This window comes from Dipodomys merriami, unplaced genomic scaffold (genome assembly GCF_024711535.1).
Source record: "Dipodomys merriami isolate MVZ:Mamm:240054 unplaced genomic scaffold, mDipMer1.0.p SCAF_48, whole genome shotgun sequence".
In the NCBI taxonomy this organism is placed as follows: domain Eukaryota; kingdom Metazoa; phylum Chordata; class Mammalia; order Rodentia; family Heteromyidae; genus Dipodomys; species Dipodomys merriami.
This window is the reverse complement of record NW_027206046.1, coordinates 2,931,894-2,954,623: the sequence shown is the minus strand read 5'-3', so window position 1 is coordinate 2,954,623 and position 22,730 is coordinate 2,931,894. Positions and strand designations below refer to the sequence as shown.

The 22,730-nt window shown below is 47.9% G+C and overlaps 1 protein-coding gene across 5 annotated transcripts; it reads right to left on the bottom strand.

Annotated features, from left to right (window-relative positions):
- Positions 1–218: 218 nt before the first annotated feature.
- On the bottom strand, positions 219–21,992 carry Parp16 (poly(ADP-ribose) polymerase family member 16). 5 transcript variants are annotated; one of them, XM_069995162.1, is made up of 6 exons: positions 21,293–21,992; positions 15,459–15,596; positions 13,793–13,999; positions 9,459–9,630; positions 5,556–5,697; positions 219–1,882 (listed from the first exon to the last, which is right to left on the bottom strand). In XM_069995162.1, the coding sequence occupies exons 1-6, from the start codon at positions 21,467–21,469 to the stop codon at positions 1,744–1,746; spliced, it is 975 nt and encodes a 324-aa protein (XP_069851263.1). In that variant the 5' UTR covers positions 21,470–21,992; the 3' UTR covers positions 219–1,743. The 5 variants fall into 5 exon arrangements, with proteins under 5 accessions (XP_069851263.1, XP_069851264.1, XP_069851266.1 ...); XM_069995163.1 differs by having other exon boundaries at positions 219–1,879; XM_069995165.1 differs by having other exon boundaries at positions 219–1,464.
- Positions 21,993–22,730: the final 738 nt, after the last annotated feature.

Below are 22,730 nucleotides of genomic sequence, written 5' to 3'. Positions count from 1 at the left end.
CTGAGCTTTTTTGCTCAAGGCTAGCACTCTACTATTTGAGCCACCACTCCACTTCTGGCTTTTTCTGTGATTAATTGGCAATAAGAGTCTTACAGACTTTTCTGCCTAGGCTGGCTTTGAATGGTGGTCCTCAGAAATCTCAACCTCCAGAAATAGCTAGGAGCCACTGACGCCCAGCTGACTTGTGATGAGCTTGAAAAAAGTCACAGAGACCTTAGTAATTAGGAAAATACCTTTATTTTTGAAATGTTCCAGTATTCAAGGTAAAAACCATGAAACAGTGGCTTTTTCACAATTTCACAAAGTGCAGAAAAATGATCCCCCCCCCTTTTTAATTAATTTTTTTATGCCAGTACTGGGGCTTGAACTCAGGGCCTGGGTATTGTCCCATAGTTCTCTGTTCAAGGCTGTACTCTACCACTTGTGCCACAGCTCCACTTCCAGCATTTTGCTAGTCAATTGGATATCAGACAGTCTCAGACTTTTCTAAAGCCCAAGCTTGCTTTGAACACTGACTCTTAAGATATCAGCCTCCTGAGTAGCTAGGATTAGAGGTATGAGCTGCTGGTGCCCAGCTAATATTTCCACCTTATTTACAACAATCTCATTCCCATATAAGTGGAATTCTATGATGGCTGGAAGCCAGCAGGGAGAAAAGAATGGAGAATTCTTCCAGAGAGGTGGCTCTCTGTGCAGCCACAAAGTTTATCTACAACCTTTGTAAAAACCCAGTCCAAGTCCCAAAGACTAAGCACAGCTGAGTGGATGGTATGGCACACATTACAGGCTTCTATCCCCTGGAGACCAGCAGCATGGCACTTGTGACAGGCAGGCCACAATCAAGGCAGATTGGTGAGGTGAAGGATACCAGCAAACCAGTCACTCCAGATCCTTCTCTCTAAAGCTAAGAGACTGGATCCTGGCCAAATGGTGTGCTCTTGGATTTGCAATTTCCCCGCTCTACTGAGCTCACAAAAACTTATTAGTCAAAGAGCTATTTTTTTTTTCTTCCCAGATCAGAATAGAATCATTTGGTTCCTTCTCAGCTGTACTCAATCAGCAGTTGGTAGTTTGTAAGAAAGAGACAATTTGAGTTGCTCATTGTTTAAAAAAAAAAAAAAAAAGAAGAAGAAGCCTGATTCCTTTTCTAGTAACTGCTTTTGTTGATTTGAGAAAATTGTTAAAATGTTTTGCACTCACACACAAAAGCTGACGGAATCCCAAAACAACTGCACTGATTTTTTTTTTTTTTTTTTTTTTTTTATGAGAAACATGACTGTCTCTCTTGGGTGTCTTGAGTCAAAACAAGGCAACCGCCTGCGTCGTGATTGATAGTTCCCTGCTGCGGCCTTCCAGAAGGCATTAGAAAACACCCAACCTCTGCCAAGAATGATTGTCAACATACCACTGATGGCTTGAACACTTGCTTCCTAAATGTGGCACGACTTTTTCCTTTGGCCCTGGCTAGAAAAAAAAAAAGTTCATTTCAGAGGACTGTTTAGGAAGCAGTGGTTAGAAGGGCTCCTCTGGAACCTTCCAGTGAGAAGCCAGACATTCCCCTACACACACAACTTGACTAAAGTATGTCTGGGAACATCTTCAAAGGCAATCAGTCCGTTGATGGCATCTGGAAAATGGTCCTGTGGTCCCACAGTTGGTCCTCAGGCTTGGCACCAGAGGTAGAAGAATGAGGATTTTAAGGCGTGTGGCCGAGGTGGGTGCCCATACCAGGTGCCCAAATGATCATCTCTTAGCACGATTCCAAAAGTGCTGGAAGGTATTGGAGTTGATGATGCTTACTAAAAGCAGCAGCAGCAGATACAGGGACATCATGACCATAAACCAATGGCTGGAAAACCAGGAGAATTGGCTCGATGCTCTGCTTAAAGGAGAAAATGAGTGATGTTGCAATAGGAGAAAAACATTTAAAAAACCAAAAAAAAAAAAAAAAAAAGTGTATGCAACAAGTACTGGCTCAAAGAAGATGAAATGATGAATTTCATCCTCTGCGTGAGCTGTAAGAAGTTTCGTGCTGTCTTACTAGAGAAATCTGGGATTGTTTGCTCTGGCATCAAAGACTCTTTCAACAGAACATTTTCTAAATGTACAAGGACAGCTAGGCAATGACCTCACCCTGAGTTCTCCTTTTCTAAGTTCCTTTTTTTTTTCTTTTACCTTTCATAACCCATCCATTGTTAAGCAAGACTTTGGTATCTAAAAGAATGACGGCACTCAGGGGAGACAGCCCAAATGGCAACAGGTTACTGAGTAAAAAGATCTTTTCACTTGGTGTATGAAAATGTGAGCTGGGGAAATCCTCTTTGGCCCATTGGGAGATGTTCTAAGACATCCAAGTCTGCACAAAAGACACACTTCCAGCTCATGCCTGTAGCCTGGCTCCTCAGGAGGTTCAGATCTAATGATCACATTGGAAGCCAGGTGCGGCAGGCAAGTCCACGATACTCTTTAATGAACTTTTAAAAAGAAAGAAGTGAGCTGGGCTTCCATGGCTCATTTCTGTAATCCTAGCTACTCAGGAGGCTGAGAGCTGAGGATCTTAGTTCAAAGCCAGCCCAGGCAAGAAAGTCTGTGAGACTCTTATCTCCAATTAACCACCAGAAAACTGGGAATGGTGCTGTGGCTCAAGTAGTAGAGTGCTAGCCTTGAGCTGAAGAGCTGAGGATCAGTGCCTAGGCCAAGAGTTCAAGACCCACAACCAACCAAAAAAAAAAAAGAAAAGAAAAAGAAGTGGAGCTGTGGCTCAAGTGATAGAGCACTAGTCTTGACCAAAATGTTCAAGGATTGCATCCAGGCCCTGAGTTTAAGCCCCAAGACCAGCACCAAAAAGAAAAACAAGCCGGATGCTGGTGGCTCACGCCTGTAATCCTAGCTACTCAGGAGGCTGAGATCTGAGGATCGAGGTTAAAAGCCAGCCCGGGCAGGAGAGACCGTGAGACTCCTATCTCCAATAAACCACCAGAAAACCGGAAGTGGCACTGTAGCTCAAGTGGTAGAGCGCTTGCCTTGAGCTGAAGAGCTGAGGGACAGCGCCCAGGCCCAGAGTTCAAGCCCCACGACCGACCAAAAAAAAAAGAAAAACAAAAAACAAAAAAAAACTCCACAAAGAAGTGTGAAATAAATGGAATTTTTACATCAAAAAAGTCACCTGATTTTGTTTTGTTTTTTGACCAGTCATGGGGCCTGAACTCTGGGCCTGGGCGCTGTCCCTCAGCTCTTCAGCTCAAGCTAGCACTTTACCACTTGAGCCACAGCGCCACATCTGGCTTTTTCTGGTGCCAAGGAATTGAACCCAGGGCCTCATGCATGCAAGGCAAGCACACTACCACTGAGCCAACTTCCCAGCTCCAAGTCACCTGATTTTTAAACCAATGGATAATGTCTCCTAGACTCAGGAACTCAGGAATCCTGTAGTGTCCCAAATTTGGGAGTGGGGAGTGGATTTTAGTGGTTTCTGAAATTCAGAAACATGGAAGCCACTGGTTGAGTAAGAACAAGATTACTAAAAGTAACACCTTTTCCTATCATCCTGCTTGCCTGCTGCTGACCTGCAGCTGGACACCAACATTCTGACAAGATCACAAAGTGAAAGCCAGGTGCTGGTACCCCATACCTGTCATCCGAGTTACTCAGGAGGCTGAGATCTGGAGGATGAAGTTTTTTTTTTTTTTTTTTTTTTTTTTTTGTCGGTCGTGGGGCTTGAACTCTGGGCCTGAGCGCTGTCCCTCAGCTCTTCAGCTCAAGGCGAGTGCTCTACCACTTGAGCTACAGCGCCACTTCCGGTTTTCTGGTGGTTTATTGGAGATAGGAGTCTCACGGTCTCTCCTGCCCGGGCTGGCTTTGAACCTCGATCCTCAGATCTCAGCCTCCTGAGTAGCTAGGATTACAGGCGTGAGCCACCAGCGCCCGGCTGGAGGATGAAGTTTTGAGGCCAGGCCAGACAGAAACATCTGTGAAACTCCACTCTCACAAAATAACCAGCAAAAAGCTGGGCTGGAGGTGAGGCTCAAGTGGTAAAATGCCAGCTGGGAGCAAGCAAGCTGAGACTTGAGGCACTGAGTTCAAACCTCAATACCAACAAGAAAGAGAAGGAGAAGGAGAAGAAAAAGATCTCAGTGTTAACCTCCATCTTGAGTTCTTTGTAGGTCTTCCCACTGCCTCACTACTTAGCTAGGACAAGGCAATCACCACAGTTCTTCAGGGCTGGAAAACCTTGCCTACTACTTGGTCCAACATTCTCACTTTATTTGCTTGTTTTTATCTTTTATAGCACTGGATTAAACCCCAGAGTCCCACATAAGCAAGGCAGGCATTCTACCACTAAGCTACAACCCCGCCCCCCAGCCTCAACACCCTCATTTTAAGAGTGAAAAGTTGAAAGTCCTACAGGGCACCAGTTGCTCATGCCTCCTAGCTGAGATGTAAGGATCATGGTTCAAAGCCAGCCTGCACAAAGGTCATGGACAGCACCCAGATTCTGAGTTCTGGCCCCATGACTGACCAAAAAGAAAAGAAAAGTCCTGGGCCAGGTGCTGGTGATTCACACCTATAATCCTAGCTACTTAGGAGACTGAGATCTGAGGATTACAGTTCAAATCTACCCCAGGTCAAATAAAATTAAAAAAAAAAAAAAAAAGCCGGGCGCTGGTGGCTCACGCCTGTAATCCTACTCAGGGAGGCTGAGATCTGAGGATCACGGTTCAAAGCCAGCCCGGGCAGGAAAGACGGTGAGACTCCTATCTCCAATAAGCCACCAGAAAACAGGAAGTGGCGCTGTAGCTTAAGTGGTAGAGCGCTCGCCTTGAGCTGAAGAGCTGAGGGACAGCGCTCCGGCCCAGAGTTCAAGCCCCACGACCGACAAAAAAATAAATAAATAAAATTTAAAAAAAAAAAAGGTCTGTGTGAATCTTAGCTCCAATTAACCAGCAAAAAATCAGAAGTGGAAGTGTGGCTCAATGGTAGAGTGCCAGCCTTAAGCAAAAAAGCCAAGTGAGAGTATCCAGGCCCTGAGTTCAAGCCCCAGTACCAGCACAGAAGAAGGAAGAAGAAAGAGAAGGAGGAGGAGGAGGAGGAGGAGGAGGCAGAAGAAGAGGAAAAGAAGCAGAGCAGCTCCTCAGGCCTATATAGGGAGGATCAGGCAGTGGCTGCAAAGCCTACCTACACACAGTGTCAGCCAGGATCGGGTAACCACTCTGCTGCTTAGCATAGCCTCACCAATGGGTTACCACTGACATCATGGGTCCAGGGGTCAGATGTCACCAACGGGACTTCATACAGTCCCTCATAGGCCTTGTGTGTGGATAAATCTCGCAATACTTGTCCCCAAATCTCCTCTAGATATCTATTCTGATGTCACCTAGGAGTCGAGCCTGCATCTCCCTGACTCCCCTTGTCCAGCAGTGAGCATGCCATGCTTTAGACACAGCGGAGGCCTGAGGCCGGGGGCTAAGTGGGGCAGATGATGATGAAATCAGAGTCTGAATTCAGCCCCTCCATCCTCTCCTGGCCTCCAGGCAGGAACCACGCCCCCTCCTTACCTCTTGGGCTGCTTCTGCGCGTACACCAGCAGGTACTTCACACGCAGCAGCTGGTTATTAGTGACCACGAAGTACTTAGGGGGGACGTCTCCCCCTTCGCTATGCCTCACTCTTGCTCTTCCACGATCTATTTCCTTGGAATCTAAATGAGGGAAATACAACAGAAGAAGCACATGAGGACAGAAATGAACCAAGCGTCCTCATACTGAGGTACAGCAGCCCTGACACACTGAGCAATGGGAATGTGTGTGTGTGTTAAACAGCATCCAAACAGGAGAATCTAGCTGGAAGGCTGAAAGGCAGACAGACAGGAAGGGATACAAGAAAGAACAAAACCCAGCTGTGTGGGGAAAGCAGAGGGAAGAAGCAAACTGACAGCTACAACAATAAAACAGGCTAGGGCTGGACATGGTAGTACATGCCTATAATTCCAGCTACACAAAGTGTTAAGTAGGGGCTGGGAAGGTGGCTCAGTGGTAGAACGCTTGCCTTGCATGCCTGAGGCCCTGGGTTCAATTCCTCAGCACCACATAAGCAAAAAGAAAAAAAGCCGGAAGTGGTGCTGTGGCTCAAGTGGGAGAGCGCTAGCCTTGAGCTGAAGAGCTGAGGGACAGCGCCCAGGCCCAGAGTTCAGGTCCCACGACCGGACCCAAAAAAAAAAAAAAAGTGTTAAGTAGGAGGATCATGGTCTGAGTTAACCTTATCTGAAAAAGAACTAAACAATAACAAAAAATGTGGGGAGGGGGCTGAAGAAATGGCTCAAGTAGTAGAGAATCTACCTAGCAAGCATGACATCCTGAGTTGAAATGCAAAAATAATAAAGATGATGATGATGATGATGATGATGATGATGATGATGATGATGATGATGATGATGCTAGGACTGGGAAGAGGGCTTAATCTGGAATAAGGCCTTTAGGAAGCATTTAAAATAAACCATGCTAGGGCTGGGAATGTGGCTCAGTGGTAGACTGCTTGCCTAGCATGATTTGATTCCTCAGTATCATATAAACAGAAAAAGCCAGAAGTAGTGCTGTGGCCCAAGTAGAAAGCTTAGGGACAGTGCCCAGGCCCTGCGTTCAAGCCCCAGGTCTGGCAAATAAATAAATAAAATAAAATAAACCATGCTAGATTTGAGCTTTTTAGAATACTTTTCTTTCACCTTTCCTAATAAGACTTCAATTTTTTTATGTGTGCTGGTACTGTGGCTTGAACTCAGGATCTGGGCACTATCACTGAGCTTTTTCACTCTAGGCTAATGCTCTACCACACCTGAACCACAGCTCCACTTCTGGCTTTTTTGTTGGTTAACTGGAAATAAGAGTCTCAGGGACCTTTCCGCTTTGGCTGGCTTTGAACTGTGATGCCAGATCTCACCCATCTGAGTAACTACAATCATAATCCTAGATGTAAGCCACCAGTGTCTGGCAAGACTTTAAACATTTTTGTCTTTTTTTCTTTTGTGCCAGTCCCAGGGCTTGAACTCAAAACCTGGGTGCTGTCCCTAAGCTTTTATGCTCAAGGCTGGTGCTCTACCACTTGAGCCATACCTCTACTTCTAGCTTTTTGGTGCTTAACTAGAGATAAGAGTCTCATGGACTTTCCTGCCAAGTGTGCTTCGAACCATGATCCTCAGCTCTCAGAGTAGATCACAGGCATGAGCCACCAGTGCCTGGCTTTAAAACAACAACAACATTTTTTAAAAGTTTTTCTTTTTTTTTTTTTCGGTCATGGGGCTTGAACTCTGGGCTTGGGTGCTATCCCTACGCTCTTCAGCTCAAGGCGAGCACTCTACCACTTGAGCCACAGCACCACTTCTGGTTTTCTAGTGGTTAATTGGAGATAAGAGTCTCATGGACTTTTCTGCCCAGGCTGGCTTTGAATCATGATCCTCAGATGGCATCCTCCTCAGTAGCTAGGATTACAGGCATGAGCCACTGGCACCTGGCTTAAGTTTTTCTTTTAATAACTTTTTTTTTTTTTTTTTTTTGGTCAGTTGTGGGGCCTGAACCCTGGGCCTGGGCACTGTCCCTCAGCTCTTCAGCTCAAGGTTAGCGCTCTACCACTTGAGCCCCAGCACCACTTCCAGCTTTTTCTGCTTATGTGGTGCTGAGGAATAGAACCCAGGGCCTCATGCATGCAGAGCAAGCACTCTACCACTGAACCACCTTCCCAGCCCTGTTATAATAACTCTTAGTAATTTGTGTCTCATGATGGGGGAACAAGGGGAGAGCAAAGCTGCGTGCCAGCAGAGGCTGTGAGGTTTCATTTGAATGTTTAATGTCAGTGTACGAAGTTCCTAAGAAATACAAATGCAAACATTCATGCCGTCTGGCTTGGGAGGGCGGTGACGGACCTGGGCTAGATCTGCAGGATCCCAGTTGTTTTACATTAGAGACCAGAACAATCTGTCTTCTGAAATTCTCCTTTTCTGAGTAAAACTGACAGGCCCGTTCAGAGATTGGAATGACGGTTCTATGACTCCTCTGTCTTGGAGCAAGACAGCACAGCAGAGCCCCAGGGCAAACAGTCCACAGAATACATTAGGGCTGTACTGATGGGGGGGGGGGGGGCCAGGGGCGGCAGGGCGGAACGGGGGGGAGGGTGGCAGCTTCACTGCTCCTGAAAAGCCCTCAACTTGCTCCTCATGATCTCAGATGCCCCCTCTTATCTACTGGGGGTTCCAGCACATATCCATCAGGGTAACACAGAGGGTCTAGACCCAGTGTCCTTTGATTTAGTTTAGTAAATACTTTTGTGCTGGTACTGGGGCTTGAATTTAGGGCCTGCCCCATTTCTGGCTTTTGAGTGGTTAATGGGAGATAAAAGAGTCTCATGGGAGCTGGGAAGGTGGCTCAGTGGTAGAGTGCTCACCTTGCATACATGAGGCCCTGGGTTCGATTCCTCAGCACCACATAAGCAGAAGAAAAACAAAAGCTGGAAGTGGCGCTGTGGCTCAAGTGGTAGAGTGCTAGCCTTGAGCTGAAGAGCTGAGGGACAGCGTCCAGGCCCAGAGTTCAGGCCCCATGACCGGACCCCCCCACAAAAAAAAAAGAGTCTCATGGGTTTTTCTGCTTGGGCTGACTTTGAACTACAATTAAGATCTATTTCCAGCCGGGCGCTGGTGGCTCACGCCTGTAATCCTAGCTACTCAGGAGGCTGAGATCTGAGGATCGCGGTTCAAAGCCAGCCCGGGCAGGAGAGACTGCGAGACTCCTATCTCAAATAAACCACCAGAAAACCGGAAGTGGCGCTGTAGTTCAAGTGGTAGAGCGCTTGCCTTGAGCTGAAGAGCTGAAGGACAGCGCCCAGGCCCAGAGTTCAAGCCCCACGACCGACAAAAAAAAAAAAAAAAAAAAGATCTATTTCCAGACCTTAAGAAGCTCACGGTCACTGGGTACCAGTGGCTCAGGCCTGTAATCCTAGCTACTCAGAAGGCTGAGATCTGAGGATCGCAGTTCAAAGCCAGCCTGGGAAGGAAAGTCCATGAGATGTTTATCTCCAGAAAACCAGAAGTGGCGCTGTGGCTCAAAGTGGTAGAGTGCTTGCCATGTGCAAAAAAGCTCAGACACAGTGTCCAGGCCTCAAGTTCAAGTCCAGCGACCAGCACACACACACTAAAGAAGGTCATGCTCTCCTCTCATCCAACTGCTCTCCTGGACCACTTGGATACAGCATAATGCCGCTTCTCCTCCATGTATCCTCTGGGCCTTGTAGGCTCCTCATGGCATTCCCTGCCCCTGGCCTGTAGTAAGTGATCGTGTCCATCAACACTCAATCTCTGTCCTTCACTCTCTAGAACCCTCTCCCTCATCCCTTCAGATGCCCCAGACCCGCTCTTTTCCCCCCAACACATACATACAACTGGGCCAACAGCCAGGTGTGAACGAAGTCCCCACTCACCCTTCTTCTTGGTTTGGCACTTGACATCTGGATGATCAATGACCTCACACACAGCCACACAGCTAAGGATGGGGCCCAGGAGGCTGCGCTGCCACCCGTGGCCGTGAGGACTATAAATGAGGGCCAGGCTCAAGTCACTCGTGAGGTAGGTCCCCTCTCCAAACAAGGATGTCTGTGAGGCAGAGGCCCAAAGGGAAGAAACACAAGGGTGAGTTGACACCACAGGAATACAAACATTGGTGAGGTACCGGTGACCCATGCCTGTAATCCTATCTCCTCAAGATACTGAGCTCCAAGGATCAAGGTTCCAAGTCAAGCCTGGGCAGACAAATCCATGAGACTCTTATCTCCAATTAACCAGCAAAAAAGCCAGAAGTGGCACTATAGTGGTAGAGTACTAGCCCTGAGCAAAAAAATGTCAGGGACAGTGCCCAGGCCCTGAGTTCAAGCCCCAGGACTGAAACAAACAAACAAACAAACAAAAACAGCACCAATAAAAAACCATAAACATTTTGAAGCCCCACCCGTATTATACAATAAGACTGAAACACGTATGACCTCATGGTAGAGTTTTCTACTAAATACATTCCCATCTGACAATGGTTTAGCTGACTGCAGATTTGGCCACTGGGCCTGGCAAAACAGCACTACCTTGTGGTCAAGGGTGAGTGAAAAAGCCTGGAGATCTGAGTCCAAACAGATCTCAGTTTGACTGTTCCAACAAGTAGGCAAGTTGTAGAAACTTTCTCTGAAGCCAGGCACCAGTGGCTCACGCCTGTAATCCTGGCTACTCAGAAAGCCGAGATCTGAGGATCTCTATTCAAAGCTGGCTCAGGGAGCAAAGTCCGTAGGACTCCAATCTCCAAGTAACCACCAAAAAGGTAGAAGTGGAGCTGTGGCTCTAGTGGTAAAGCGTTAGCCTTGAGCAAAAAAGCTCAGAGCCAGAGCCCAGATCCTGAGTTCAAGCCCCAGGAGCAGCAACAATAATAATCATAAGGAAGAGAGGGAGGAAGGAAGAAGTAGCATTGTTATGCCAATGTGTTTGCAAGGTCCCACCCTGATGCACCACCTGCAAGAGAGGATGATCTGAGTCATGACTTGGAAAAGAAAGGGATCTCTGAGACCAGAAACTGTAACCAGATGAGAAGCAGACATGAAGGACAGGGTACATTTTATGCTTTGTGTTGGTGGTAATGGCTAAGATATTTCCAGAAATGTCAATGGGCCCGGGAGCTCAGTGGTAGAGGGTTGGCTTGCCTGGCATGTGGAACGTCCTTGGGACCACCCTCAGCACCACAAGAAAACAGGTGTCCAAAACAGATCCAGGATGCAGCTCCCTGGTGATGAGTGCTAAGTCAGTACCCTCCATAGCAAAGGATGGTTGGTGGTAAAGGATGTGAGCCACCAGCACCCAGAATTAGATTTGATTCACTAGAGAGTTCTTAGAGGCTGCTAGACAGCTAACTCCTAGGAAGTTAAATGAAGATCTGGTAAGCAGGCATTGGTGGCTCATGCCTATAATCCTAGCTATTCAGGAGGCTGTGATCTGAGGATCATGGTTCAAAGTCAGCCTGGGCAGGAAAGCCTGTGAGACTCTGATTTCCAATGAAGCCTCCAAAAATTTACAAGCTGGAAGTAGAGCTGTGGCTCAAGTGGTAGAGCACAACAACCCTTTAGCTGAAAAGCTAAGGGATAGTGCCCTGGCCCTGAGTTCAAGCCCCAAGATCAGCACCAAAAAAGTAGAAAGAAGAAGGAAGGAGGAAGAAGAGGAAGAAGAAAAGGAAGAGGAGAAGGAGGAAAAGGAGGAGGAGGAGGAAGAGGAGGAGGAAAGGAAGAAAGGAAGGAAGAAAGGAAGGAAGGAAGGAAGGAAAAGGAAGAAATAAGAAGAGTGTATGAGTCCATTAACCTGAAGACAACGTCTCCTTGGGTTCCAGTAGCCTGGCCAGATTAATAAACTGAGAGCCAGCATAAACAAGACCTCGTCCTCAGCAAAACCCACCAGCACTAATCAGACGCAGCAGGCCTGAAAATGGCTCAACTAGCCTCAGGGCTGAATCAGCCCCAACTAAGCCCATGCTCCTGGAGCCAGCCCCTCACAGACAAGGCAGCTGCTGCCACAGCTGGAAGAGCAGCCCATAGCCCTCCCACTACCTGAGATGCCCTTTCCTCCAGCTGAGAAGAGCTACTACAGCTTCCTTAGCGCTTCAGTCACAAAACCTTTATACACATAAAAACTTCTTCAGGAGCTGGAAACGTGGTTTAGTGATAGAGCGCTTGCTATAATGCACAAAGCCCTAGGTTCCATTCCTCAGTACCACATAAATAGAAAAAGCCGAAAGAGGCTCTGTAGCTCAAGTGGTAGAGTGCTAGCCTTGAGCAAAAGAAGCTCAAGGACAGCGCCCAGGCCCTGAGTTCAAGCCCCAGGACTGGCAAAAAAAAAATAATAATAATAATGAAAGGGCTGGGAATGTGGCTTAGTGGTAGAGTGCTTGCCTAGCATGCATAAAGCCCTAGGTTTGATTCCCCAGTACCACATACACAGAAAAAGCTGGAAGTGGTGCTGTGGCTCAAATGGTAGAGTGCTAGCCTTGAGCAGAAGAGCTCAGGGACAGTGCCCCGAGTTCAAGCCCCAGGTCTAGCAAAAATAAATAAATTAATAAAGATGAAAGAGGGCAATAGAGTCCTGTGCTATAGATAAAGAAACTGCGACTCAAAGGGTTTGAAGTCAGTGTTTGTAGAGCAAATCTATTTAGTTTCAGGTCCTGGCTAAAATCTTTATCCTACAGCTTCCTGAGAAATAAAGAGAAGGAATAGCAGAGAAGCTGCTTAAATTCCTCAAAATGAAAAGAAAGTAGGTTATGAGGGAGGACAAGGACTTCTGGCATGTAGGAACACTGGCACATTCCTTGGTTTATCCCAAAGTTGTCACTAGTGGTTTGTTCCCAGAGGGGAGGGGGAGGGTGCTTCTCAAACATCAACCTGCTGATTGGTCCCTTAGGGATCAATAATAAACTGTGGGTTTTGAGCAGGTGGTTGGGGGCGGGCCTTTCTATTAAGCTCCTAGATACAGATGCCACTGGCCCAGGGAACTATACACTACAATCACTGGAGAGCAGTTAAAGCATGCTGCTAATGCCTGGCATCCCTTCACTCCCAGAAGAGTCTACTTTAATTGATATAGGATACAGCTAGGCAGGGAAGGTGGCTCAGTGGTAGATCGCATGCCTTGCATGCCAGAGGCCCTGGGTTCGATTCCTCAGCACCACATAAGCAAAAAGAAAAAAGCCGGAAGTGGCGCTGTGGCTCAAGTGGTAGAGCGCTAGCCTTGAGCTGAAGAGCTCAGGGACAGCGCCCAGGTCCAGAGTTCAGGCCCCACGACCAGACCCAAAAAAAAAAAAGGATACAGCTAGGCACTGGGAAATTGTGTGTGTCTGTGTCTGTGTGTGTGTGCATGCATGCACACTCATTGATCCTAGGCCTTGAACTCAGCTCCTGGGCGCTATCTCTAAACTTTTAGTTCAAGGCTAGCATTCCACCATCTGAGCCACAGCCCCATTTCTGGCTTTTTGGGGTGGTTAATTAGAGATCAGTCTCAGGGATTTGTCTGCCAGGCTGACTTCGAACCATAATCCTCAGATCTTAGCCTCCTGAGTAGCTAGGATTACAGGTAGGAGCCAATGGCACTTGAGTGCATTTTGTTTTTTGTTTTGTTTTGTTTTGTTTGGGTCCAGTCGTGGGGCCTGAACTCTGGGTCTGGGCACTGTCCCTCAGCTCTTCAGCTCAAGGCTAGCGCTCTACCACTTGAGCCACAGCGCCAATTCCAGCTTTTTTCTTTTTGTTTATGTGGTGCTAAGGAATCGAACCCAGGGCCTCATGCATGCAAGACAAGCGCTCTACCACTGAGCCATCTTCCCAGCCCTGCATTTTGTTTTTTAAAGCCTTCCACGTGATCGAAATATAAAGCCAAGGCTAGGAACTATTGATGCTTCTCAGTCTGTAATCACCATAGGAAGCTACTGTAGATCTTGTTGGTTTCATATTTAGAAGGTCAAAAGTGAGCCTAAACTTCTACATTTTTTTTTAACCACCTTTCAAGAGACACTGTTAGTGCTGTGAGACATTTATTCCAATTAGGCATCCAAAAAAAAAAAAAAAAAGCTGGTCTGAGACCACACCCTGAGTACCCAGGCGTCCATAAATACACTCACCCACACTCTGTTCTCTACCAAAACCCGACCCCTGTGCCCCCCCCATGTGATCAGGGTACCCTGGGCTTGGTACCTACCCCTGTGCCCCCCCCACCCCCATGTGAGCAAGGTGACCCCTGAGCCCACCTTATTCAGGTGGCAGTGAAGGCCATTGTGGATGATAGAATGGAAGTTTTCTAGGCGGCTACCATGGAAGGCGTAGATGAGGTCTCGTTCTCCTTTGGTCTCATAAAATTTAGCGTTGGCTGAGTCGAAGTATTCAATCTCAAAAAGGAAGTCTGGGGCAGGGACAGGCGTGTGAGGGGCACCCGTCAATTGCTGGATCTTTTCAAACTTGAAAACACAAAGGGAGTTACAATTGGATTAGAGAAATAAAATACACTGTAAAAAAGAAATGGACTCCTAAAGCCTTGAACTTGACAGCCATGGGTTCTGTTCATCAGAACAACAGTTTCACAAGACATGAATTTATTTTTTTATTTTTTTATTTTTTTGCCGGTCATGGGGCCTGAACTCTGGGTCTGGGTACTGTCCCTGAGCTCTTCAGCTCAAGGCTAGCGCTCTACCACTGGAGCCACAGCGCTACTTCTGGCTTTTTCTGCTTATGTGGTGCTGAGGAATTGAACCCAGGGCCTCATGCATGCAAGGCAAGCGCTCTACTACTGAGCCACCTTCCCAGTCCAAGACATGAATTTATGAACAAGCTTGGAGAACATAAATCAAGCATTTTTCTAGTAAAATTTTTCCTTCAACTGGTTACCGATGGCACATGCCTAGTTAGTCAGGAGACTGAAATCTCACTGAGGATCCCAGTTTGAGGCTAGCCCAGGCAGGAAAATCCATGAGACTCATCTCTAATTAGCCACCAGAAAACCAGAAGTAGAGTTTTGGCTCCAGCAGTAGAGCACTAGCTTTAAGGGAAAAAGTTCAAGGACAATGCCCAGGCTCTAAACTGAAGCCCCAGGACTGGCATGCATGCATGCACACACACAGGCATGCGTACCCCCCTACCCCACACACACATAAAGATATGGTCAAAGACAGGTGCTGGCAGCTCATACTTGTAATCCAATCTACTCAGGAGGCTGAGATCCAAAGATCAGTTTTTAGCCAGCCTAAGCAGAAAAGTCCCTGAAACTTCTATCTTCATTAACCAGCAAAAAAAGCTGGAAATGGGGCTGGGAAGGTGGCTCAGTGGTAGAGTGCTTGCCTTGCATGCATGAGGCCCTGGGTTCAATTCCTCAGCACCACATAAGCAAAAAGAAAAAAGCCGGAAGTAACGCTGTGGCTCAAGTGGTAGAGCGCTAGCCTTGAGCTGAAGAGCTGAGGGACGTTGCCCAGGCCCAGAGTTCAGGCCCACGACTGGACCCAAAAAAAAAAAAAAAAAAAAAGCTGGAAGTGAAGCTGGGTACCAGTGGCTCATGCCTATAATCCTAGCTATTCAGGAGGCTGAGATCTGAGGATCACAGTTCAAGTCCATCCAGGGTAAGAAAGTCTATGAGACTGCTATCTCCAATTAACCACCTGAATAACAGAAGTGGAGCTGTTGCTCAAAGTGGTAGAGTGCTAGCCTTGAGCAAAAGAGCTCAGGGATGCTGAAGGTCACACAAGTAGGCAGAACATAGCTTTGCCCTGCCCTGCCAGTGTGCCAGCCCCGGGCCCATGAATTGGCATTTTCTTCAAGCTATCAGGTCCTTCTGGCTCATAAGGAAGATTCACAGTTACTGGATTTGTGGCTGTCCCAGAGCCTTGAACCCTAGGAAGCTGTGATCCCAACAGATCCAAGTCTCACCTCGGCTTTCCCTGCACTGTGGATTGTCAGGACCTTGGAGGATAAGATCCAGCTCACCAGGTCCCAGGCCCACTGGTCTTTGTCTCCAGAGGACTGCAGAAGTTCCTTCAGGTTAGGTAACCTGTGGGTATCTGCAAGCTGAAGTCAGTGAAAATGTCCATTAGCAAGGATTCCTGCTAGAGTAGTAACCAAGCACCCTCTAGTGGTAAAACAGAAATATTTTATTCCTTCCATATCATTTCTCCTTCCCAATCTTTTCCTCAACTGATGAAATTCACATGCTTTCAAATCCTTTTCCAGATCATTTCAAACTCTGAAAGCTCTAAACTCAAAAAGGGTTGTTTGTTTCTTTTGCATCTGTGTGCATCTGTGAGCTTGAACTCAGGGGGGGCCCTATCTCTAATGAATTTTCTGTTCAAGGCTGGTGCCCTACTACTTGAGCCACAGCTCCACTTCCAGACTTTTTTTTGGGGGGGGGTAATGATCAATTGCAGATAAAGAGTCTTACAGACTTTCTTGCCCGAGCTAGCTTCGAACTGCAATCCTCAGATCTCAGTCTCCTAAATAGCTTTATAGGCATGAGCCACTGGTTCCCAACTTGTTTAATATGACTTAAGCCAATGTGAACTTTGTGTAGTCTTTAAGCCTTTCAAGCCAAGAATGTTAATGTGCTTAAGTACAAGATGGCACTAGTAGCACATGTTATTGTAAGTGGTATCATATGTGAATGCCAGTAAAGGGTTAGCAGTATAACAACCAGTTAGTGCTATTTCTGTACCTTGTCTGCCACAATTCTGCCTCCTTCATGCCCATGTGGCAGGCTCCCATCCTGCAGTCCAAGTGATTACAGATCACTAAGTACCTTCTCTATCCTGGGCTCATTGTTGGGGATGGGTGGAAAGCATTAGATATAAAATAGCATGGGCTGGGAAGTTGGCTCAGTGGTACAGCGCTTGCCTCTCATGCATGAAGCCCTGGGTTCAATTCCTCAGCACCACATAAGCAAAAAAAAAAAAAAAAAAAAGCAGGTGCCAGTAGCTCACACCTGTAACCCTAGCTATTCAGGAAGCTGAGATCTGAGAGATCATAATTCTAAGCCAGCCTGGGCAATAATGTCCCTGAGACTCTTATTTCCAATTAACCACCAAAAAGCTGAAAGTAGCAGTGTGGCTCAACTGGTAGAGCGCCAGCCTTGAGCAAAAAACCTGAAGGACAGAATCCAGGCCCTGAATTCAAGTCCAAGACCTACACAAAAGAACCCCCAAGAAAAAAATAAAACAAAAAAAAGAGCTGGGATGTAGCTCAATGGTACATCACTTGCCTCAACAACACATAAATAATATACTCAAGAGGCTGAGAGGGCTAGGAAGGTGGCTCAGTGGTAGAGAGCTTGCCTTGCATGCTCAAGGCCCTGGGTTCGATTCCTCAGCACCACATAAGAAAAAAGCCGGAAGTGGCGCTGTAGCTCAAGTGGTAGAGCGCTAGCCTTGAGCTGAAGAGCTGAGGGACAGCGCCCAGGCCCAGAGTTCAGGCCCCACGACTGGACCCAAAAAAATAAAAATAAAAATAAAGTAAGGACAGAACCCAGGCCCTGAGATCAAGCACCAAGACCAGCAAGAGAAAACAAAGGTAAACTACTAAGGAATGTGGTAAGACTTTTTGGTGACTAAGAGAGTGAGGGAAAGGGGGTAGATCCATTAAACTAGAGGCATGGATCAAGTAGTAGAGCACCAGCCTTGCCAAGTAAGAGTGACAGGCCCTGAATTCAAGTCCCAGTACCAAGCAGAGGGGCAAAAGTGAGGGAACCTAGAGTCAGGAAGTCACAAAAAGAGAGGGGACAGAATATGGGGAAACTCCAGCTGCCATTTTTGCTGTTGCTGTTATTGGTCATAAAGCTTAAACTCAGAGCCTGGGCACTGTCCCTGAGCTTTTATACTCAAGGCTAGTGCTCTACATTTGAGCCACAGCTCCACTTCTGGCTTTATGGTAATTAACTGGAGATAAGAGTCTCATGGACTTTCCTGCCTGGGCTGGCTTTGACCATGATCCTCAGATCTCAGCCTCCTGAGTAGTCAGGATTACATGCATGAGCCACCAGCTGCCAGCTGCATTTTTAATGTAACAGGGAGTTTGCCTCCACAGAGAGACACAGTCTCAGGAGGGGCTGGCCCAGAGAGGACAAGTTTTCACCTGACTTTGAGGAATCGTAATATCTAGAAAACAGGAAGAGGAAAAAATATGAAGGGTCCTCAAATTTCCTCTGGGGGGCAGTATAGCCCCTAAAGTGGCAGATAGGCAGAGGGTATGCTGGATAGAGCACTTTCCATACTGCTGTGTGCACAGTGGCCTTGGGAAAAAACAGATCCTAGCTGGGCACAGGTGACTCATACCTGTAATCCTAGCTACTCAGGAGGCTGAGATCTGAGGATCGCAGTTCAGAGTGAGCCCAGGCAGGAAAGTCTGTGAAACTTTTTTTTTTTTTGCCAGTTGTGGGGCTTGAACTCTGGGCCTGGGCACTGTCCCTGAGCTCTTCAACTCAAGGCTAGCATTCTACCTCTTGAGCCACAGTGCCACTTCCGGTTTCTTGAGGGATTTATTGGAGATAAGAGTCTCACAGAGGGCTGGGAATGTGGCTCAGTGGTAGAGTGCTCACTTAACATGCATGAAGCCCTGGGTTCGATTCCTCAGTACCACATACACAGAAAAAGCCAGAAGTGGAACTGTGGCTCAAGTGGAAGACTGTTGGCCTTGAGCAAAAGAAGCTCAGGGACAGAGCCCAGGCCCTGAGTTCAAGCCCAGGACTGGCAGAAAAAAATAAAAATAAAAAGCTTCTCACTGAGTTTCCTGCCAGGTCTGGCTTTGAACCACAATCTTCAGATCTCAGCCTCCTGAGTAGCTAGGATTACAGGCATGAGTCACCGGCGCCCAGCCTGTGAGACTCTTATCTCCAATTAACCACCAAAAAAAAGACAGAAGTAGCTGGGCACTGGTGGCTCATGCCTGTAATCCTAGCTACTCAGGAGGCTAAGATGTGAGGATCGCGGTTCAAAGCCAGCCCAGGCAGGAAAGTCCGTGAGACTCTTCTCTCCAATAAACCACCAGAAAACTGGAAGTGGCGCTGTAGCTCAAGTGGTCAAGTGCTAGCCCTGAGCTGAAGAGCTGAGGGACAGCGCTCAGGCCCAGAGTTCAAGCCCCAGGACCGACCAAAAAAAAAGACAGAAGTAGAGCTATGGCTCAAGTGGTAGAACATCAGCCTTGAATGGCAAAAGCTAAGGACCAGCACTCAGGCCCTGAGCTCTAGCCCCACTATTGGCACACAAACACACACAAAGCAGTGATAAGAATCTGTATAAAATGATAACCTGAAGTATGGTGTCCAATGGTCAAGAACAAAGGAAATTCCAAGGGTGCTGTAAATTCTTTAACCTGAAGCTCAGGGACAGAGCCCAGGTCCTGAGTTTAAGACCCAGGGGCCAATACCAAAAAAACAAACAACAACAACAACAACAACAAAAATACCAGAGAAATAACTTAATGACTTGGGACTTTGGGAACAGGAGCAGAGTAAGGCTGGACCCAGCGTAAAGCCAAGGGCTCAATTCATCAGGGTGGGAAGGAAAACAAAAATTAATAATACCATTTCCTGCCAAAGCTCTGTAACTCAAGTATTACAGGTATATAATAATACTTTGTAATGTGGAGGAAAATAATTTGATAAAAAAAAATAAAGAGATAAATTCACATTACTTTCAAATGCTTTTAGCTAAACAAATGAGACTTATTTATTTGTCAGTCGTGGGGCCTGAGCTTTGGGTCTGGGTGCTGTCCCTGAGCTCTTTAGCTCAAGGCTAGTGCTCTACCACTTGACCAGCAGCACCACTTCTGGTTTTCTGGTAGTTCATTGGAGATAAGAGTCTCAGGGACTTTCCTGCCTGGACTGGTTTTAAACCTTGATTCTCAGATCTCAGCCTCCAAAGTAGCTAGGATTACAGGCGTGAGCCACCAGCACCCAGCTGAGACTTTTTTTTTTTTAATTCTTGTCTTTATTGCTTTGCTGGTAAATTAATTTTAAGCTTTAGCTGTTAGTTCACTTTAAAGAACAATTCAATAGAAGGAAATTCTATGTGACAAGAACTTTGACAATTCCAGGGTTATCTCTACTAGAATCTGCTTAAACTGTGTTGTTCCAGGAAAGGTGCAGTTTGTTGTTGTTGTTGTTTGCTGGTCCTGGGCCCCTCAGCTCTTCAGCTCAAAGCTACGGCTTAACCACTTGAGCCACTTCCGGCCTTTTCTGCTTATATGGTACTAAGGAATAGAACCCAGGGCCTCATGCATGCAAGGCAAGCACTCTACCACTGAGCCACCTTCCCAGCCCCTGAGACTTTTTTTTCTGTGCCTGTCGTGGGGCTTGAATTCAGGATCTCAGCCTATTCCTAAGCTATTTTACTCAAGGCTAGCCCTTTACCAGCTAGCTAGGATTACAGGCAGAGCCACAGATTAGGATCTTAATGCTGTATGTGTGTGTGTGCTGAGGCTTGAACTCAGGGCTTTGCATTTTTGCTCTGCTCCCTACAAGCTGCTACAACTGACCTTGTACCACGTTAGCATGTCTCCCTCAAACTTTTAGTTGGTTAACTGGTTAATAAGAGTCTCCTGAGCTGGCTTTAAGTTACGATTCTCAGATCTCAGATCCCTGAGTAGTTACGTTTATAGGCCATGAACCATCAGTGCCCAACTAAAAAGAATTTCTTTCATTGATCCTCATGAATGACACTGGCCTACATTTTTTTAATACAACACTAAGGCTAGCCTCTCTTTCAATACTTTAAAATTAGCCCTGGGCTGGTGGCTCACACCTGCAATCCTAGCTACTCAGGATGCTGAGATATGAGGATTATGGTTCAAAGCCAGCCTGGGCAGTAAAGTCCATATGACTTCTATTCCCAATTAAACACCAAGAAACCAGAAGTAGTGCTGTAGCTCAAAGTAGTAGAATGCTATAGCCTTGAGGGAAAAAAACAATGTAGGGATAATGCCCAGGCCCTGAGTTCTAGCCCCACAACCAACAACAACAAAAACAAACAAACAAACACCTCAGGGATTGTGCCCAGACCTTGAGTTCAAGCTTCAGGACCAGCACACACACACACACACACACAAAATAAATTAATAAACTGTAATGACATATTCATCTAGTGAATGGTAGAATTCACTGAGGCCCACTAGGTCCAGAGTTTCCTTTGAGGGGGAAAAAAAAATCTTTGACCACTAATAATTCAGTGTTTTTAATGATCCTAGGTTAGTTTTAGTGTTCTATTTTGTGGTAAGTTCTATACCAAAGATAACTGATTACCTGGAAGGCTGATGCTAGATCTCTCCCCCTGAGAAATTAAAGGCCTGGTCAATCATCAGAGAAATAAACATGCTCTTGTTGTGCTCTGTTTGATAAAAAGCCTGCCCCTAGTTCCTTCACCGGAAGATCAAAGTCTAGATGGCTCTGGTGACTTTGGGTGACTCATTCCTTGCAAAGGGAGGGGAAACTTCCAGGTTCAGCAGAACAGCTGATGAACACCCCACCGCCAGCCACACGATTTCTCGCTTCATTCCTGAGAGTCACCGTGCGCTTCTACATCCCCGATGACCCACGAGTGTGACAACTCGGGGGTTGTTAAGCTAGTGGAACACTTGCCCCAAGGCCAAGCTGGGCAAATGGAAAGTTCCAGAGCTGAGGGCGTTTGACTAAGCGGGTGGGGCCGCTTTCTGCCCGTGGATCGATCCCGCAAGGCCACTTGCTGGTCGCAGTGGTCATCGGCCGGCCACCCGATCACACTCACCAGGGCCTCGAAGTCCTTCCAGTCGTGGCGGGTGTAGGCGGCGGGGAAGGGCCGCAGCACCGAGTCCCGCTTGTAGCTCTGCAGCGCCGAGACGAAGAGGCTGCAGCGGAGGTCGGAGGCCAGCACGTCCCGGCCCGCCGCCGCCCGGGCGGCCGCCCTGGAGGAGGAGGCCTCCATCCCCGCCCCCGGCGCGCGGCTGGGGGGCGATGCGCAGGTGCGGGCCACTGCCCAGCTTGAGATCGGAGCGGGACCCGACCTCCCGGGGCCAGGGTTGGAGCCAGGCCCGGGGAGAGAAGACGGAGCTGGGTTACGATCCAACTCCCCAGCGTCCCCTGCAGGGGACTGGAGACCTCGCGCTGGGAGAGCCCGGGGCCCGGAGCGCCTGGGGAGATCCGCACCCGTGGGGGGGGGGGTCCAGCGCCAGGGGAGGGGCTGTACGACCAGGGGGAGACTGGCACGAGAATGCGGTCACACCTATCTGGTGCAGGGGCGCGGACCCGAGGCGACACCCAGGACCACAGGCCCACCCGGGGCCGTGCGGGCTCCTGACCACGCCCTCCGCCTTGCAGCCGAAGCCCCAGTGCCTGCTAGCTGCCCGCGGCGCCGCCTGCGCTCAGCCACAGCGTGCGTGGGACCCCGGGCTTGCCCAGGACCTATTTACCGCCCCCCCTGAGGTCGCCACCTCACACTACCTCCTGTTGCTCCCAGACCGGATAGGCCACGCCCCCTTCCCTAACCACGCCCACATGAGACCACGCCCGGCGTCGGGCAGGACCCCGGGAGGCCACGCCCCTCGCACACCACGCCCATTCTGGGCTGCTCCGCCGCCGCCGGTCACGCCCCTCTCCGAGCCCGCCCCCCGTGAAAGCCACGCCCCTTCAGAAATCCCAGCCTTTTCTGCTTACTACTAACCTTGAGTCACCACAGCTGCTGAGGGTTCAGTATCCCTGCTTGCCACCCAAAAGTCACCCCAAGCCTCTAAAAGTAAACATCATAGACACTTCTGGTGGAAACAGGTCCAGATCCAGGTCCAGAAACAGGTCCAGATCACATCTTGTGATCCTAGCTACTCAGGAGGTTTGATCTGAGGATCAAGGTTGATGGGAATCTGCGATCTCAGAATGTGATAGCCCACTCTCCCACCCCTCCAGGTAATTGGCGCCTTAGTTCCGAGAAGCAGGTCACACCTGGCTGAACCAGGACCTGCTCAGTGGGTTTGCACTACAGGTTCCCAGAACCAGGCCTGCATAAGTAACTTAAATCTGAAAGCACCAACTTGCAAAGCCCATCCGGAAACTTTTTGTACCCTCCAGCCACATTCACCCAGGACCCTACTTAAGAGCCTTCAATCCTGTCTCTGCAGTATGCCTAGTTTTGTTTTTTTTTTTTTTTTTTTGTCGGTCATGGGGCTTGAACTCCAGGCCTGGGCGCTGTCCCT